This window comes from Athene noctua, chromosome 17 (genome assembly GCF_965140245.1).
Source record: "Athene noctua chromosome 17, bAthNoc1.hap1.1, whole genome shotgun sequence".
Taxonomy (NCBI): Eukaryota; Metazoa; Chordata; class Aves; order Strigiformes; family Strigidae; genus Athene; species Athene noctua.
Window position 1 is genome coordinate 2,549,737 of NC_134053.1, and position 18,626 is coordinate 2,568,362.

General features: G+C 38.8%; 1 protein-coding gene across 8 annotated transcripts in view; it reads left to right on the forward strand.

Annotated features, from left to right (window-relative positions):
- The window catches only part of ATXN2 (ataxin 2), a 51,955-nt gene that overhangs the window by 18,973 nt on the left and 14,356 nt on the right, over positions 1-18,626 (forward strand). For 3 of the 8 annotated variants that reach the window (XM_074920840.1, XM_074920841.1, XM_074920845.1), the window contains exons 7-20: positions 487-578; positions 3,321-3,518; positions 4,040-4,218; positions 5,723-5,932; positions 8,014-8,196; positions 9,736-9,924; positions 10,648-10,755; positions 11,616-11,686; positions 12,366-12,673; positions 13,154-13,217; positions 13,334-13,486; positions 14,147-14,213; positions 16,234-16,418; positions 17,026-17,158. In XM_074920840.1, coding sequence (XP_074776941.1) covers positions 487-578; positions 3,321-3,518; positions 4,040-4,218; positions 5,723-5,932; positions 8,014-8,196; positions 9,736-9,924; positions 10,648-10,755; positions 11,616-11,686; positions 12,366-12,673; positions 13,154-13,217; positions 13,334-13,486; positions 14,147-14,213; positions 16,234-16,418; positions 17,026-17,158 — 2,140 coding nt within the window. The remainder of the gene's footprint in view (positions 1-486; positions 579-3,320; positions 3,519-4,039; positions 4,219-5,722; positions 5,933-8,013; positions 8,197-9,735; positions 9,925-10,647; positions 10,756-11,615; positions 11,687-12,365; positions 12,674-13,153; positions 13,218-13,333; positions 13,487-14,146; positions 14,214-16,233; positions 16,419-17,025; positions 17,159-18,626) is intronic. The other 5 variants (XM_074920842.1, XM_074920843.1, XM_074920844.1 and 2 more) reach the window with 4 other exon arrangements.

Here is an 18,626-nt window from a genome sequence, read left to right on the forward strand (position 1 = left end):
CAAATTTTACTAAAATGGGGAAGTTGTAGAGATCAACAGGGGTCTTCTGCCTGTGGTGTGTGTGTCTCAGATAATTGCATTAGCAGTGCGTTTGAAAAGTTTCAGCACTTGCCACAGCAAGGGGCACTTTGATGTTCAGAAGTGTCAATTTGCACTTTTTGGAAAAGGCATTCATGTATGTATTTCTTGCTAGACAGTAATCTTCTAGTAGGGAGTGGGCCCGGTACTTAAAAAAAACCCTCATAAAAACAACTCGAATACACACAACGAACAAAAAAAACCTGGCTTTTGAAAATCAAATCTGTGCATCTGGTGAACAAAGTTCCCTGAAATAAACTGTGGCTTTAGTAACTTTGTTATCTGGACAGTGAATTCATAGGCCCAGGAAAAAGGGGCAAAAATTGTAACTTCTGCCAACAAGCCCTTAAATTTTAAGGGAATGTGTTTCCAGTGTCATTTTGAAAAACAAGCATCATTTTCTTCTAGTCTAATGGATGGGATCCCAATGACATGTTTCGTTACAATGAAGAAAATTATGGTGTAGTATCAACTTATGACAGCAGTTTATCTTCTTATACGTAAGTTCCAAAACATTTTGTTACTAGATTTGTATTTAATGTTCTCCCTGGTTTGACAAACTTTTATATTCTGAAGATAATTTTACATACTTTCTGAAGTTGTGAAATCAAGTAACTGAAAAAGTAATGAATGAATAGTGCTTAAGAAAGCTTGCCAGCATTCTGTGAAGAGTTAGATGTAGTAATTATTCTATATTCCCTTAAATGGGCACAGTTCATTCCCGTTGCAACATCTTTTCCGAATTTAGGCATGCAATAATGCTTATTTCTTACAAAAACTTTTTATCAGTAGGGTGGAAAATAGGAATTTGTGAAACTGTCTTTACATAGCTGCTATACATACAGTTTGTGTTTAAACTAGAAGAACAATTTGACTAAATCCTGATTTTACCAAGACAATTGTTCTGGTAGATATCGGAATGTTGAACTGTTGCTGATAACTAAGCGGGGGGGTGTGGGGGGTGTGTGTGTGTGTGTGTGTGCTGCAGATAGATGACTTGTTTAGCAGACTTGTCCAAATCTAAACTAAAGTTTTAGTTATAATATAGTAACAACTTGAATATAGAAGTAGCATAAAGCCTGCTCTGGCTACTTTGGCAGCGTGGACCTGTTCCCAATAGTCTGCAGCCATAATGTTAACTGCAAAGCAAATCAGTTGCAGATGTTCAACAGCCATTGTGAAATGTCTTTAATGTTTTCCCACTCTTTGAATGTCAAGGAACTGCAGTGAGCATTTTGATTTTTGTGTGTAGAATTGGAGCACTTGTCTACGGGTCTCTGGTTCAACTATTTTATGATTTTGTTTAAAACAGACCTGTAACGTGGTGATAATCAAAGTGTCTTAATCGGCTTACATTTGAATCCTGGGGAAGCTGTTCTTTCGTATACTTGACTGCTCTAAGTACTTTTTGTACTTTTGAACTTTAGTCTTCCATCTTTCTGCTTTATGGATATTAATGGAAACAGATTAAAAACATGAAGGTGGCTTTAACTTGCCACAGACAAATTCTGTTGTTTCCTAGTCAAGCAACTAGCTTTGCTTCTCAGTCTGCTAAACTGGGAAACTCTCTTCCTGGTTTTCCCAAGTATGTGATGAGCAGCAGTGTAGCAAAGTGCTTATATGTGCAACCGAAGGATTGTAAAGGATTTATTGTTTGATTGTTTTCTCTTCCTGGAGCTAAGCATTAGCAGGTATAGTTTATCAAACTGCATAAAGGTGCAAGTCTACTGCATTAGTATGTTGGTCACCTGCTGTTCGTGCTTCTCTCATCACCAGGTTCTGAACAGTTGTCATCTTGTTCATCCCCTTTGGTTCATCTTTCATGGCCTTTTCCCTGTTAGAAAATGTAAAATCATTCTTTTGCTTGTTTAGGTTGCTATCAGTGCTACTGCATACATCCCTTCATTTTTTTTCATTTTAAATAAATGAGGATGTATTGAGTGTTCTCCCTTCTTGTGTGTACGCTTTTAATACACAGGGTAAGCAAGGCCCGTGACTTCAGGTTTGTATGCATTGTGTTTGTGTGTATCTTAAGCCAAAGCTTTATGCTGAAGGGTAAGGTTTTTATTTAACATTCTTGCAGTTACCGTTGATAAGGCCAGTAGATGACTGGCCAAAAATATGTGTGTGGGGAAAAACTTGTGATGCAGTAGCTGAGTGCTGGCTTGGAATTTGGCAAAGCCACTTGTTTTCCTAGTTCTGCCACCAACACTTGAGTAATCTTGCATATATTGTTTCATGCTTGGGTTGTATCTCCACCTACTTTCTTCATTCTTCTTTTTTATATTATTCAAAATATGTGCAGTAGTGATTATATAATGCCCAGCATAGCATGGTCCAAGCCTCAACTGTGTCCTGTATTTGTATGTAGTTCATTCTAAAGTAAGGTTGGATGAAACAACTTTTGGAACTCAAAAATTGAAATCAGGGATGAAGCGCAAAGTTGTTCTATAAAACCTGATACTTTAACAAAAATCAGAGTAGATAAAAACCAAAGCCATGGGTGGACAGAAGGACGTGCCAGGTATGATGTCCATCTCTAGTATTTCAGTATTCCATTGCTCGTGTATTGAATTCCTCCTTGGTGGCTTTCCTAAGGGAGCTACATATGCTTTTTGCAGTATGCTGTTACTTAATATAGATACATGGAATGAATGGTTTCGAGGTCCTAGGACACAGCAAATGAGTCATGGGTTTCTGGTCCCGTGCTCTAATGTATTGCATTCATCTTTTCTACAGTTATTTATAACAGGAAGAGCTGAAATTCTATGGCTGGAATTATCAAAGGATTAAGCACGTAACTCTTTAATTTCAGTAGGACTGGGGATTCTTGTGTCTGTTGGGAATGTGTAAATAGCTAAAGAAATTCAAATTTGGTTTCTTATGGTAGGTTCCTATCTAAACAACAGACAGACTAAAGCTTTTTATTACTAATGTACTCAACTGTGTTAAAAGTTGGAGCCTTTGCATAGCTTTAGGGACTGGGGATTTTGCAAATCACATGGAAAAGCTCTGCAGCCTGACCTCAGCTTTCTAGCCAGGTAAAAGACACTGAATTTGCACATAATATCAAACTAGGCCAGGAATACTGGCATATTTGTACTGAAAAAGACAGCGTTTACTGCCTTAAAAGCAAATTTTCTTACTCTGACTTGGTTAGAATTAACGCTATGTAATTTTTGTAGCTCCTTTGTGCTTTTGAATGCAGTTGAGAGATTCTTTTCCTTTTCATTGTCTTTTAGGGTGCCATTAGAAAGAGATAATTCAGAAGAGTTTTTAAAACGGGAAGCCAGAGCAACTCAATTAGCAGAGGAAATTGAATCAAGTGCCCAATACAAAGCTCGGGTTGCCTTGGAAAATGATGAAAGAACAGAAGAAGAAAAATATACTGCTGTTCAGAGAAATGCTAATGAACGAGAAGGTCATGGTGTGAACACTAGGTACTTGCATACACTGTGAATAGTATTTTTATTTAAATGATGTACATATTTTGGTACAGTAGCAATTTACTCACTGAGACTGTGCTTTTTTCAGCAGGGCTGATTGGGTTAAGAACCTTGTGTAAACAATCCTGTGCTGTTTTTGGCACTTATGCTAACTTGTACACCTATGCCTGGCCCTGTATTATCTCTGTAGTGGAACAGACTTCCCTGTTTTGATGTGTCACTGGTGAATTCATACCAAATTACAGGGAAGGGCAGTGGTTTCGGTATGTCATGGAGAATTTCAGGCATTAGTACTAAATCATGCAGTGTCTGTGGGCTCATAGAAAGTGGACTGTGTGGTCAGTATCAAAAGCCAATTCATGAGGTGAATGTTAGGTCAACATCTGATAGTATTTAGAATTTTCCTTTAGCTTTACTTGAGAAAGATAGAAAACATCAGCAGAGCACTTGCAGCAGGTACTTCTCATTGTCTTTCAGTTCTGTCTTCACACTGATAGAAATTTGCTGTGTTTCAGAGAAAATAAATACATTCCACCTGGACAGAGGAACAGAGATGTCATGTCCTGGGGAAGTGGAAGACAAAACTCACCAAGGATGGGCCAGTCTGGATCAGGCCCACCAATATCGAGGTCTGGATCCCATACTTCAGAATTCAGTCCTAACTCTGGAGGAGATCAAAGAGTAGTTAACGGAGGCAAGTATCTGAAGTCTAAACGAGTGTGCCTTTATAAAATTGCAGTCAATTATCTAATTATGTTGAAACCGCATGTGGTGTGGTCGTAGGATATGTATTTCATAAGCTGGGTTAGCATTCATCATTTAACACAGAGGTTGTGTTTGATTCGGGTTTAACTTACAGAACATGGATTTGTCTGCACTGTACGTAGCCTTGCAGAGCAGAAATGTCACTTGTTTTTCTTCTCAAAACACCTTTGTCTTAGATGATGGTGCAGTATGCGGTTTTAAAGCTTAAAAATCGCTTTATGTATGAACTGCTGCTAAGCTCTGTGTGGAGGAATAGCAGTGCTGACACCTAGTGAAAGGGAGGTGGCAGCCGAGGAAGCATCACTCTTCCTTTCTGGTGCATGGATCAATTCTGTTTCCCATGAAAAAGAATAAAGCAACTGACTGACTTTGGAAAAAGAATAAATTGTTGGGAAAGTTAAGAGAAGTGTTAGGGGGAAAGGAACCAAAAGCCTTCTCTCCAGATAGCTATTTGAGTATTTTCTGCTATACACATGGGTTATATTTATAAGCAGACATCACTAGGCACTGTAGGAATCGGTGTTTCATAAATCAGACACCCATTTTTTGAGATGGATTTCAGCAGTAGCCTATCCTTGAGGCATTATTTTTATAAGTTAAAAATGCTATTGTATGAGATGGCTGTGAATAAATGAAAAACGTATAATACTCAAGTGCCTCTATCTGGAGAGGAAGTCTGAGAAACACCTAAAGGTAAGTGAGACTTCCTTTTTGAATAGAGTCAGCTGTATAAAGGATGTATACAGCTGAGTCTTGCCCCAACAGTGCTAACCTTGAAATTTATTTGTAGTATTTGTGGTTTCTGTCATCCCTATTACTCTGCTGAATGAACATCATATACCTAAAACATTCAGAATGGCTTGTGAATTCAGTTTCTTTGTTTTGGAAACAACCAAACCCTATATTCTAGATTAAAATACTACATTAATACTTCAGATAACTGATAAAGGCATAAATGTCAGGATTCAGACACTGAACACCGCTGTTTTTTGTAAAGATACAGTTCCTAGAATTGATAATTGCTCATCATTTGGTTTGAAAGTAGCAGTTTGTATAGTCAATACTATATGTGAAACGCTGTTTGAGAACCGCTGGTAGCTATTGAAGGACCTTGTCAAGAGTGATGCATACTGTAGAACATATATATGATAGGCTAACAGATCAAACTTTACTGTCTATTCCTTAGTAGTATTTGTAGATCCTAATTAACCCTTTGGGGAGTTTGTGACATTCAGATGTTAAATTTGACCTCAAGTGGAGGAGAGAACCTTGCAGAGACGATTTTATTGATTGCAGAAATAAACTAATCTATCCCCAAAGGGTTAAACATGAAAAATCATTTTGTCATATTTTACTTTTTTTTTCTGTTGACCTTTTTCCCCATAATTTTTCTTTAGTTTTTATACTTTCCTTCATATCATTTGTTCTGTCAGGTGTTCCCTGGCCATCGCCTTGCCCATCTCCTTCCTCTCGCCCACCTTCTCGCTACCAGTCAGGTCCCAACTCTCTTCCACCTCGGGCAGCCACCCCTACACGGCCGCCCTCCAGGCCCCCCTCGCGGCCCTCCAGGCCCCCGTCTCACCCCTCTGCTCATGGTTCTCCAGCTCCTGTCTCTACTATGCCTAAACGCATGTCTTCAGAAGGTACAATACCACGATTTGTTCATGTTTTTGTTTGTCTTTGTTTAACTCCTTTGTGAGTTTAATTACAAAATTGTTTTTCCTCTTCATTACTTAACCTATAATTTGTGTTTAACTTTAGTTTATCAGACTATTTCTATTAACCTTTTTATTTGAAGAACTTTACAAAAAAACAAAATAAAGCTGTGACATTTCCCAAGTTGGTATGAAATAAACTCAGCTTTGTAAACGCTGCTCAGTGTCTTAACCAACAACATCATGCAGGACCTGATCACTTTCGAGGGCATTTTTAGGAATATAAATTTATATAAAATATCAACTCTTTTAATACAGTTGTTCCACAAAAAGATGTTTTAAATTTAACTAATTCATTGGATTATCTTTTGTAAAAAAACAGTAACAGTAATAATAATACTACTACATTATGGGAAGTGCACTGTGGAAGGGGATAGAATAAGCTGCTTCAAAGGCAAATCTGTAGAAGACTTTAGATCTGTTTGCATTGAGGCAGAAAAACAAGTCAGCCCCCTAGAAGTCAATAATATGCAGAGAAAGGTTAACCCATGAGTCTTCGGTAACTGCATGCAGAAGTATCTGAACTAAATTTGTTTGACCTCTCGAGGGTACAGTAAGGAACACATTTTCAAATTCTTCTTTTATTTAAGTGCACTTAAAAACTAGCCTGCACAACACGATCTAGCAAGCCTGGAAAAATGCAAACTGGTTAGAATAAACTCACGGGAAACTTGCAGTCTCTGCCGTAGCTGGCTCCACTGGAGCCACGGGAGAGAGAACAGTCGTCCCACTAATGGAATCAGTAACACTGTTCTACAGCTCGCCTGATAAATGCTCAAGATGGTCCATAACCAGAAAGTGAATGGTAGTGGGCATGTCTGTATGGTGTGCTACTGTCAGTTTTATCAGTGTGAGCTTTTTTCATGTAGTGAGATACTGCGAATCCACATGTAATTTCAGTTATTTTTTAGCACTTGCCATTGATTTGTCAGGCATGCAGTGAACTGCTGCTTACCACAACATTTAATTTCTGCTACTAGGATTGCTGGAAAGTGTGTATTCTTTAAAATACTTGCCTGTATTTAATTCGGATTGAAGTCTCCTTTAGGTTCATGGTTAAAATAGAGACTGACATGTAATGATTTATGTAACCAGAAAGAGGTACTTGATATTTTAGAACTTTTATCTGAAACCAGAAAGCCATTATCTGAACTTTTCTTTATTATTGACCTACGTTAAAACCAAACTGTAATCAGCCAGATTTGTCTTCTGCTCATACAGTTTTTTCCTTTTGAAGTATAACAGTTGAGTCTGATCTAAACAAAATGTTTGTTAAGATGTAGAAACTTTATTGGTGCTTAGACTTGAGCATAACTATTCTGTGGCAGCTGTATAAGCTGTTCAGAATTCCTGTATTCACTTATGACTTTAGCTTCTGGCGTTAAACATGCATGACTTGAACCTTGGGATAACAATAACTTGTTTAGTTGTAATTTTGCTGACTTGTAAATGAATTGTGACCTGCTGCAGGCAATTTAGCCTCGGTGCAGAATGCTCTGCTGAAATTCCCCAAGAGCATTGGTCAGCCAGTGGCGACTACTCTGTAAATAAATGTTTGGTATCACTGACCACCTGAAAAAAGTGATGGAAATTTTTTTTCTTTTCTGGAGAATGTTTGATAGCCTGGAACTGTGCTTATCCAGAGGGAGCTGGGCCACTAACCTTTTTGGCTTGTCTTGCAGTAAGCAATATTGGATACTTGGATTCCAATATTTTAAATCCAGGACTTGCGTACCTGTTTCAATTCTGATAAAGCTTCTAAATATCAATGAACTTGAGCTGTCATAGCAAGGTGATGAGTGTGTTGGTAGTCTGGCTGGACCAATGGCTTGGCCTTTTTAGTCTCGTGGATCCCCGGTTCTAGTCGATGTCAGTGTAAATTGCTTGACTGTACTACTGCATTATTGAGAGTTAGATTAAATCCAGTTTTAAAAACAGATAGTATGTTTGGGTACTCTTAGTGATGGACGTTAAGTACTTATTGTGTGGGGTTGTCTTCTTTTTCTCAGGGCCTCCACGGATGTCTCCTAAGGCACAACGGCACCCTCGAGGTCACAGAGTCTCTACTGGTAGGGGTACAATTTCAAGTGGCTTAGAATTTGTATCTCATAATGCACCAGGGGAAGCATCTACTACTGCAGTGGCACGAGGCAGCCCTTCAGGTGGGACGTGGTCATCAGTTGTCAGTGGGGGTAGGTAAAGCTTGGCTTATTGCAGATGGCTTGCCAGGGGTACTTTAGAGTTTGAATGCAAAGCAGAACACTGCGTTTCTAGACAACTCAGGCTCTGAATAAACATTGGTCTGCTAACTTAGCTTGCTTAGATGAAGTGGGAGAAGGATATTCCCAGTTGGCTTAGTAAAATAGTTGGTGAGTCGGTCCTCCAAGTGCAATATTGTTCTAACTGTAGAGAGGTTAAGTCAGGTGCTGTGTGAAGAGAAAAGAGAGAAAAATGTGGGAATAAGTTGCTGAAAGAAGCAGTTTTCAGGGGAGTATTGAAGGAGGCACGAAAAGTTATATATGTTCCATTGCATCACTGCATTTGGTTAATGGCAATGTAACTGGGTTGTGGTTTACAAATGAAGGTTTACAGATGTTTGGATAGAGGAAAGCTGGTGTTAAAAGAGAAGATGAAATGATACTCAAGTTGGATATATTTTTTTCTTTTAAAATCATGCAGGTTTTAAGTGGTCATTTTGTGTTTGTCTAAGTACTGTAGTAGCAGATAGAGTCAGTGTCTTTTCCGAATCAGTTAAGACATTTTTTTAATATTTGACTTCAAATTTAAAGCTCAGTTTTGTGACACAGGCCCTAGTCTTGAGCTCTTGTAGTTGAGGCCGTGTTCTAGTGAGTTGTCAGCAGCTGGGCGCTTTCTTGAATCGAAAGGCAAGTGAGTGACAGTTGGAAGTCTGGTAACTTTTAGCAGTGCTAGAATTCTAGAGGAGTGTAGTGGGAATGGATTTTTTTAGAAAGAAGGTATGAATTAGACCCCCTTTAGACATGTTGCCTTGTGGAAAAGATTTAAACTCTTCTGTTCTGGCATTATCTCTGATTCATCTTCCCACCCTTCACTTTATATATTATTAACATGCAAGTAGGACTGTTAAACGACTTAATCTTTCTTTCTCCTCGCTCATTTGAAGTTAATATGTGACGTAAAGCAACTAACTAGCCACAGTGGGATGAGCAGGAAGCAGGAGGTACAACTTAGAGTTTAAAGAATATACAACTTTCCTTGCTGCTTTAACACAGGGGCAAAAATATACATCAAATAATCTTCTTTCAATAGGATATGTTGTTTTTTTTCCAGCTGGCAAACCTCCAAAAGAGGACGCTGTAAAATGGATGTGTTTTTTCAGCCCTTTAAAAAATGTTTTACATCTGTTTGTATGGAGACCTTGACCATCTTTTCAGTTCTACCTGAAACTGTGTTAATGTGAGCTGTTGTAGCTGTGCTGCTGGGGGGCTGGGGAGCATATTGCAGTTTCGTGGTGGGTCTACAGGGCAGTGATATATATTAGGGGACAATCCGCAGAAAAATGGCACCACTTATCTGAAATGCTGCGTTGTAAAGAACTAGGAGATGTACCTGAAAGGTAAACAGGTTTTCAATTACTATATAAAGTTCCACTAAGTATTTTAAAGCATGTGTTTAGTCATTTTAAAAATAAGCAAACTGCCGAGCAGATGAGGAAACTTATCCTATAACTATTTTTTCCTGTTTGTTTCTAGTTCCGAGATTATCCCCTAAAACACACAGGCCTAGGTCTCCAAGGCAGAGCAGCACTCCCACAGGACCAGCTCTGCCTTCTCCTCAGCCTGGTACTATTCCCACTGAGTCTGTGGCCATGCCTGTTCCAGCTGCCTCTCCTACACCTGCCAGCCCTGCCTCCAACAGAGCAGTTACCCCTTCCAGCGAAGGTAAGTTACCCTCACTAGCTTGCCAGTGCTCCCTTTCCCTGACAACGAATACACCTGTACAAGAGCAAAGCTGCTTTCTAAATGATGGGAAAACTTCTGATGTGTTTAATTTGACTGTGTAGCCAGCTCTGCTTTTCCCATGAAGCTAGTTTTAAACTAAGGTCAGAGAGAGGCTTTTGGATAAGTCTGTATGCTTAATTTCTTCTGCTCTGTAAGGAGTATGGGCTTATAGATGTTTGACTTCATTGTGGATTTTTTTGTTTTCAAACTGAGTTCCTGGCTGGTTTCTAATTCAAAGAAACATAAGCCACTGATTTCAAATAATATTTTGAGCATAGTGAAAGGAAGGGGGTGGGGGGAAAAAGCCATCAAGAGCACAGTCAGATGTCTTGAGAACTCTCAGATCTTTGTAGTATTCTGTATGAAGAGCTTGGACTGTTGAAAATAATTTGCTGACTTTATCGTTTTTTCAGCCTAGTGAAGGTTCTGTATATGATGAGGGATGTGTTTGGAACTTTTTCATTTGTCTTAAAGACAGTAGGGTGTGGAAGGGGAGAGGATAAATCCTCCAGGCCCTAACTAGGTAGCAAAAAATGTGTAACTTAAGGTTTTTCTTTTGTAAGCTAAACATGGTTAAATTTCTCTTGTGTTTCTGTCTTGCCATCTCTCTCTGGTCAGTTTGAGCTGTGTCTAAGAGAATAACTTTGGCAATTTCTTTCCTAGCTAAAGATACTAGACTTCAGGACCAGAGGCAGAATTCTGCAGCTGGGAACAAGGAGAATATAAAGCCAAGTGAGACTTCTCCTAGTTTTCCTAAACCTGAAAACAAAGGTTTGTATCAAAAGCTTTTCTATATACTTGAGTAACGTAGGAATTCCAAGCACTAAACCTCCTGTATTGACTGCTTTAGTTAGCATTTTGTGGAAGACTTGGAAGTGTTCTGGCTTCGGGTGTTCTACAGTGAAAATCTGGTCATGCAGTTGTGAAGTGGCAGGCCTACAATTTTAAATGTTGTTCTTGACTCATTTCATCAACACGAAATGTAGAGATGCTCATGTGGATGGTGTGATTTCTTTTTACTTGTTTTCTTCTTTCTTTTTTTCCTTTTTTTTTTTTTTTTTTTTTCCCTGGTTCACAAAGCTGTTTTTTAGCTCTCTTTGGACCGAGTGAGTGTTTCTGCTCTATGTTCACAATACTTCTGAGCATTGTGGTCAGCATAGTTTTTCATCACTGTACTTCTTCCTATTATGCCTTAAACTTGGCTTTCTCTGCAGCATCGCTTGTTCATTCAGTTCTCAAAAAAATCTTCCACGTTGTTGAACTTAATCAGCGTTTCACCTTTAATTGCTATGTCTTGAGACACTGGCATGTTATGTTTTGAGAGTTTTATTGGATGATTGTTTGTGTTCAGCTGGGTTCTGCAGTCCCTGCACCTCAGGGCTTCTGTCTTGGTGTGATGCATTAGAACTATAGATATGTTAGTTATGTAATGCCATGGTTTCACAGAGTATTTTTGTGTGCTTATTATACACATAACTCATGGAATTTTACCAAATGACAGATACAATAATATCACTGTATTTCATTTTTAGGTACATAAAAATTATCTTTATGCAAATTTAGAAATGTAAGGGTTGTATACAAAAATTACATTAGAAATGCTTGGACAGTGTTGGTCTTCTGTTTGGCAGGTGTATCTCCAATTGTTTCAGAACATAGAAAACAGATTGATGATTTAAAGAAATTTAAGAATGACTTTAGGGTAAGTTTCTCTGTATGTGCATTCCAGATTATTTTAGTGAATTGAATATATTGCATGTGTTAACAGGAAAACAGGTCCTTACTACTCGTGTTTAATTTATGAAAGTATCTATAAGAATTCATGCTAGATATTATAAAATCAATGCTGACTCTTGCTAACACAATTGCCTAATACATGTAAATGTGCATATTGACTGTACACTGAAAATAGTACTTGAAAACTGATCATTAAGTACAAATAATTATCACATTTATGCTCCATATGGAAGAGCTGTTCCAAAGTTAAATAAAGGGTTTTGCTGAGGAAAATTGAGGAATTCATACTACTTATTTCCTGGTTATAATGGTTTATTAAATCAGGTTAGCTTTTCAAGTGTTACTGTTAAATCACACAGGGGGATGAGTCCAGAGGGTCATCTTAAGCTTTTCTGTCACTTCCTAATCAACATATAGGTCACTTGAGTCACTGAATAGCTTCTTTCACAGTGTAGGCTTAAAACATTGTCAATGTTCATAGATTTCTTTTCCAGTAGAAATGGAAATGTATGTTTTTAAAGGTCATTTCCAGATGATTGAGGCCTGTGGGACTGTATTTTGCTCTGTGAATGTGATAGCGTTAGGTTGTCTCTTCCTCATTCTGTATATCAATTCACTGAATATATTCTTTGGGTTTTTTTCAGTTACAGTCAAGTTCCTCTTCAGATGCAGTGGATCAGCTGCTAAACAAAGCCCGAGAAGGTGAAAAATCAAGAGATGTAGTTAAAGAAAAGACTGAATCAACCCCTAAAGAATCTATCATAGAAACTGGCAGTAATACTAACTCTAATGGTGGCAGTAGCAAACCTAATAGTCCAAGTATTTCTCCTTCAATAAGTAATAGTTCTGAGCAAAAGCGAGGGCCTGAGGTAACTTCACAAGGTGTACAGACATCTGGGCCTGGAAGTAAACAAGATAAAGAGGATAAAGAGGAGAAGAAAGATACTTCTGAGTGAGTAATTATGCCTTTTAGAATAAGCACATCTGTTATTAGCGTTTAACCATTTGTAGAAAAAGCTGTTCTGAATGTGTGGTATCTTATTGTTTATACGGCTGATGTAAGTGCTCTGTTGTACAGAGAAAACAGGTGAAGTAACTGTACTGAAAGTCATCTCATGAGTCAGTGGCAGAGCTGCATGTAGAACTCTAGTCCTGTTGATGCCTAATTGACATCTAAATGCTTATTTAAATGTTTTCCTGGCTCATGTGAGCTGTAGTATCAACAGCAGGAAAACTTTTATGGATAAGTATAGTAAGAGTACTGTCAGTAAGTGGCTTTTTGCATGCCACGTGTTGTTTGAGTTCTCAGAAATCTGACTCACAGATGGAAATGAGGTATTTCATCTCTGTAAATTTTTAATTGCTAGGCAGTTCTGCGGATATGCCTGTAAAAGAATAATGCTGAATATCATCTTCTGTTCTTTATGTTTAGGCAAGTTAGAAAATCAACACTTAATCCTAATGCAAAAGAGTTCAACCCTCGATCTTTTGCTCAAGTAAGTTGTTTGATACTGTTTAACGTTGCCTTTGAGTAGATCTTTATAAACAAACCTTTTACTTGAAGGATGATCAAGCTAATCTTCCGTATGCGTTATTGAACTCTTGTTTATAGCCGAAACCTTCTACTACACCAACCTCCCCTCGTCCGCAAGCTCAACCTAGCCCCTCCATGGTGGGTCATCAGCAGCCAACCCCAGTGTACACTCAACCTGTTTGTTTTGCACCAAATATGATGTACCCGGTTCCAGTGAGTCCAGGCGTGCAGGTAAAGCACAGCACATGCTGCAAACTTGTTAATACTTTTCAGGTGATTGTCAGCGAGTTGAGAAGACTTAGGAGACCTAAGTTAAAACAGTGAAATCTATTACCCTTGTAAATAGGGGCACAGTTGCATTGTTGTTAAGTTTTAGCTGTGTAAATAGTGACTTTCCCCAGTGGTCCCTCAACCTAGATATTCTAGTAGTCTCAAACACTTGTAAATACCAGCAGCTCTTACTGCCATTTATTATCAGTCTCTGCAGATTTCCTCCAAGCATAGTCTTTTAAGTTTTAAGCTATTGTTTCTTCATCCTTGGCTTCCAGCTGTGTCCCACTAGTTTCTGGTCATTTTAGGGATTACTAGGATTTCAGATCTTAACTGTTGGAAAACTTGAGGTTGTACTGCTTGAGGTAGCAGTAGCAGCATTTACTTGACTGGTTGTCACAAACCACGTGGCCTTAGTTGTTTGTACATGCACTTAATCCCAGTGATCCAAGAAAATATCGTAGATCAGGCAGAGTTCACTAAACCATGTCCCTTAACAGAGTAAAACACCTCAAAACTGAGCGGGACCCTGTACTGAGGCAAACCACCACAGGCCCCCACACAGACACACACTCACTTTTAAAAGGAGTATCATCACTTCAACTTCTCCTTCTCTTTCAGCCTTTGTATCCTATTCCCATGACGCCCATGCCAGTGAACCAAGCCAAGACATATAGAGCAGGTAAAGGTGAGAATAATACTGCCTGTTTGGTTCTTAGTCTGCATGCAGCATGAATAAATTACAAATGTTTGTGTATTTTCTAGTCCATGTTAGTTCATTTTTGATTGATATTTTAAATGCCATTTTTAATAAAGGGAAGCAAGTGGGAATAGTAACGCATTTCTAGGCAAACTAATTCAGCCAGAATATGATAAGTTTGAGTAATGGGAAGTTGCTTGGTTTGGAATCTGATTTGACAAATGGGAAAACGTCTCTGTTACTTGCAGTGTTTGGGTAAGCTGGTCATCTCCTGTATTTCATAAATGTTACTGGTTTTTTTCAAGGGAACTTTCTGTACTAGTTTTCTGTACTGGTTTACAGCAGAACTCTGAATGGTGCTTTAATGAAGGGGGGGTTTTTTGTCAACAAGCAAAATTGCTATATCTTCAGAAAGAGTATGCCATGCTGCTCTTCTGGAAAGAGCTTACTGCTGGTTCCAGTTGGTTCTTTCCCATTCCTTCTGCCCCAGTAACTGAACAGCTGGACTAACAATACCATGTTTTTAACAAGTGACACCTGTGGCTGTGGAGACGAGAACATGTGTGGCGAGATGCGCTCTCTTCTGTGCAGTGCAGCGAAGGAGCAGAAAAATGATGGTCTTGTTTTTCTAGTCACGTTTCAGATAATGCTCTAATTCTACACAGTGCATGCTTTCTTGCAGTTTTATACAGTGGTTCATGATGATGGGTTCCAGTGCTGCAGCTCCAGTCACTGGAGGAGGAAATTGTTGAAAAGAGCAGTTCTGCTGTTTAGAAATAAACAAGTAGCCTTTATGAATGTAGGGAAGACAAAAACCTGCAATGTATTTCTGGTTTAAAGCACACTAACTTTACTGTGGCCTGACCCGTGAAATCTTTTGGTTGGTAGCACTGATTGTTTTAATCAGAAATATATTGCTGTGTACCCACATGCTGTGTGAGGCTGTTGTCCTGTTCCAAATTCCTTTTTTAAGTGTCATTATTTTCTGCATATCCATTCTGTGTGCAGCATAGTCCCGAAGGAGCTGTGTGGGTTAAAGTTCAGTGCCTTTTACGCCGTTCCAGTTGCTTTTTCATATTGTTGATTTGCGGTGTAAATACAATCATCACTGAGTGAATTTACTGACATCTTCAACGTTTCCCTCCTTTCCTCTCCCTCAAGGGCTCTGTCTGCATTGCACACTGCAGTGGAGTTTACAGGTGCTTGAGTTAGCGTAGTTCCTAGCTGCAGCCTCACAGCAGCAAGCTGGAGCTCGCCTTGAACTCTCATGCCCTGTTGCTTAGTAGGCTCAGTTAGTTTATTCTGAGTGCCTTGCTGCTGTGGTTTGGTTGGTCGTCTTACTAGGATAGCTCAGTCCCACACTGCAGTGCTCTGCTCCCTTAATCTTTCTTCCCTCTAATTATTCCTACTCCTCTTCTTCTTATAGGTTGACTTGTCCCCTTCAGTGTTGACTGTGACCTAAAAGTTGCTTTCTGCTATCCTGAGGGGGGTAGCACAGAGCTTAAAAGATGTGAATACCTCAGACTGCGGCTGCGTGGAGACCTTTATTCTGCTCTCCTCAGCCATAAGCACAAGTAATTTTAACAGACTCAGCTTTCCAGTTGATGGAACAGTTGCTGAGTAGTTCCCATAGAGGGTGAATTAAGCCTTTTGAAGGGGACAGGATCAAAATTGCTTAATGCAGGTATCCTGATACAACCTTTCTCTTCTGCTACTGATTCTTGCCAGCCTTTCTCTCCCTCCACCTTTCCTCCTCCTTCACAAAAAAAAAAAAGCAGGCCTGGGTTTGTGGCCATATACATGTCTCAAAGGCAGTGATGAAAATCAAGTGTTTCTTGGAGGAACTCCTTTTCATGCTGTTCCTTTTTGATAGAGCTCTAATATGTGGTTAAAGGTGAGGGGTGAGGATATTCCACTTGGTCACAGTGACATTGTAACGTAAAACCTTTCAGGGAGATCATCATTCTTCAACCTGTGTTTCTAACATGAGGCACTCTTTGCTTTGTAGTACCAAATATGCCGCAGCAACGGCAAGACCAACATCATCAGAGCACCATGATGCATCCTGCCTCAGCAGCAGGCCCTCCAATTGTAGCTACGCCACCTGCTTATTCAACACAATATGTTGCATATAGTCCCCAACAGTTTCCTAATCAGCCTCTTGTGCAGCATGTGCCACACTACCAATCTCAGGTAAGAGTCCTTTTAGTCCACGCGCTAAGTCAAACCAGAAATAATTAAGTGGCTCAGTGCTGAATACCCTCTTGTCTCCAGTCGTCACAAGTCACTCTGAACAGTTTCTGTGTTCTGGAGCGTACTTGGGGGTGCTGTAACGTGCTTCAAAGCCTGTAACAAATTTTAAGGTCAGTTTAGAAGTTGGCATTTACTGTCGATTTTGTAGCATTTTGAAGAATTCCTTTCAGGTCGTGGCCAGGCCTGGCTCCCTAGTTATGTGTTCTAAAAATAAAACCCATGCGGTGTACTCTTACTTCAGAGGCTTTTAAATATACATGTGTAATTGGATAAATATATAATTACATACATAAGCTTACTACATTATTAAGAGTAGCAAAAATGAGATATGCCAGTGTTTTTTGTCAGTTTCTGCAGAAAATATCCGTAAATTTTTAGAAACAAATGGGATAATTGTGATAGCATGAAATCTGTAGTTTGCTCTGTGTTTTAGCAAGGCCAAGCTATGACAGAGTTTCGAAGTACGTGATTATTGTTTAGCTGACGCTAGTTTCTTTGTAATAGTCCTCCAATTAACTGTCTGTTTTCTTATTTCTGTTGAATGCAGCATCCTCATGTTTATAGCCCTGTAATACAGGGCAACGCTAGAATGATGGCACCACCAACACACGCACAGCCTGGTTTAGTATCTTCTTCTGCAACACAGTATGGTGCGCATGAACAGACGCATGCTATGTATGGTAGGAAACGTTTTGTGTTATATGTAACTTTTTAAGTTCTTATGTTGTGCAGGGATGTATTTAATCTCAAGCTTCAAACGTGGGTATCATTCAGATTACACCAGTAGATGTGGTTTATATTTCATAAGATGATGAGCAGAGAATTGAAAACTGAGCCACCTGGTTAAAAATGAAAACTCAAGTATGCTGATTTCAGTAGGATGCCAGTGACCAAGATGAAATTTCAACCTGGGAGCTGCTAAAGAATATCTGCTGAAAGAAGTTTGCTCAAGTTCTCTTGATGCTCTTGACACAACATCCCTTGATTGTTTCTTGATTATAATTAGGACTTGTTTTATTGCAAGGCTATCACCTCAGTTTCAAAACTTGACTTTAGTTCTGACAACTAGTGAAATGCTGTCTTTATGATACTACTAGCATTATTAACAGTATGAACACTGCTGTTTAAGCAAAATAAAACATGTGTTGCTTACCTTTCTTTTTTGGTAAGTCAAGAATAAGTATATGAAACAGCTCATGTATTGCTCTGACTTTGACAATTAGTCTCCAGCATTACCAGATGGGCATATTTCACTTACAGTGAAGTGCTGAAAATGTGGGTTACCTTGTTAACAAAGTAAAATGTGAAAGAACTTCTAAAGCGTTATAAATGTATGATAAATCAATGCCCAATTCAGAGGAAAAACAAACTCACTGCAAAACATGCTATTGAAAGAGGTAGAATCAAGGTTGCTAGAAGACTTGGAAATTGTCATAAAATGTCAAAACAGCAGATGGTCTCTTGAAAACGTGGCATTTCAATACTTGTTATAGCATCTGAGGAAGACTTTTATTGGGTCACATATATTATTGACTTAGATTCTAATAAAAGATTTTCTGTACCTTTAGACATCTTTGTATGTTTTCCGGTGCTTAGTTTTACACTGCTACTTAATGGAAGTCCATGTTGTGTCATGAAAATTTAAAAGGCTAAGAATCTAAAGTTTAGTGTGAAATTAATTCTGATTTTAAAAAGTCTGTGTCTTACCCATCTGAAAACATCCTGTCAGATCTCTGCAGTGGTATGGTAACATAGCTAAGAAACAAAAATAATAGAGGGAAACCTTTTTTGACACTTGGAGGAAGAATGTTTCGGCTCATTTGTGCTGAAGCTGAAATGGAAGTTACTTGTAGAGGTTAAGTCTTTCTCTCACAGGTCCTTGCTAATTGTATTACTTTGATCTTTCCAACTCTTGTGCTTGGAGGTGTCCATGTAAACAGATCTTCTGTTTGCTTTTTCATTAGATTAAATAGAATTCTGATAAAGTGAATGATCAAAGGCTTTCAGACCTTTATTGGTGAAAACTCTCCTCTCAAATCCTAATTAAAATAAAACCAAACATGAGATAATCTGAGATTTGATTCAGAATGGTTGCATGTGACTTCCTAGCAATTTCCCATTGTGCACCATCCTTATCTTCTGTAACCA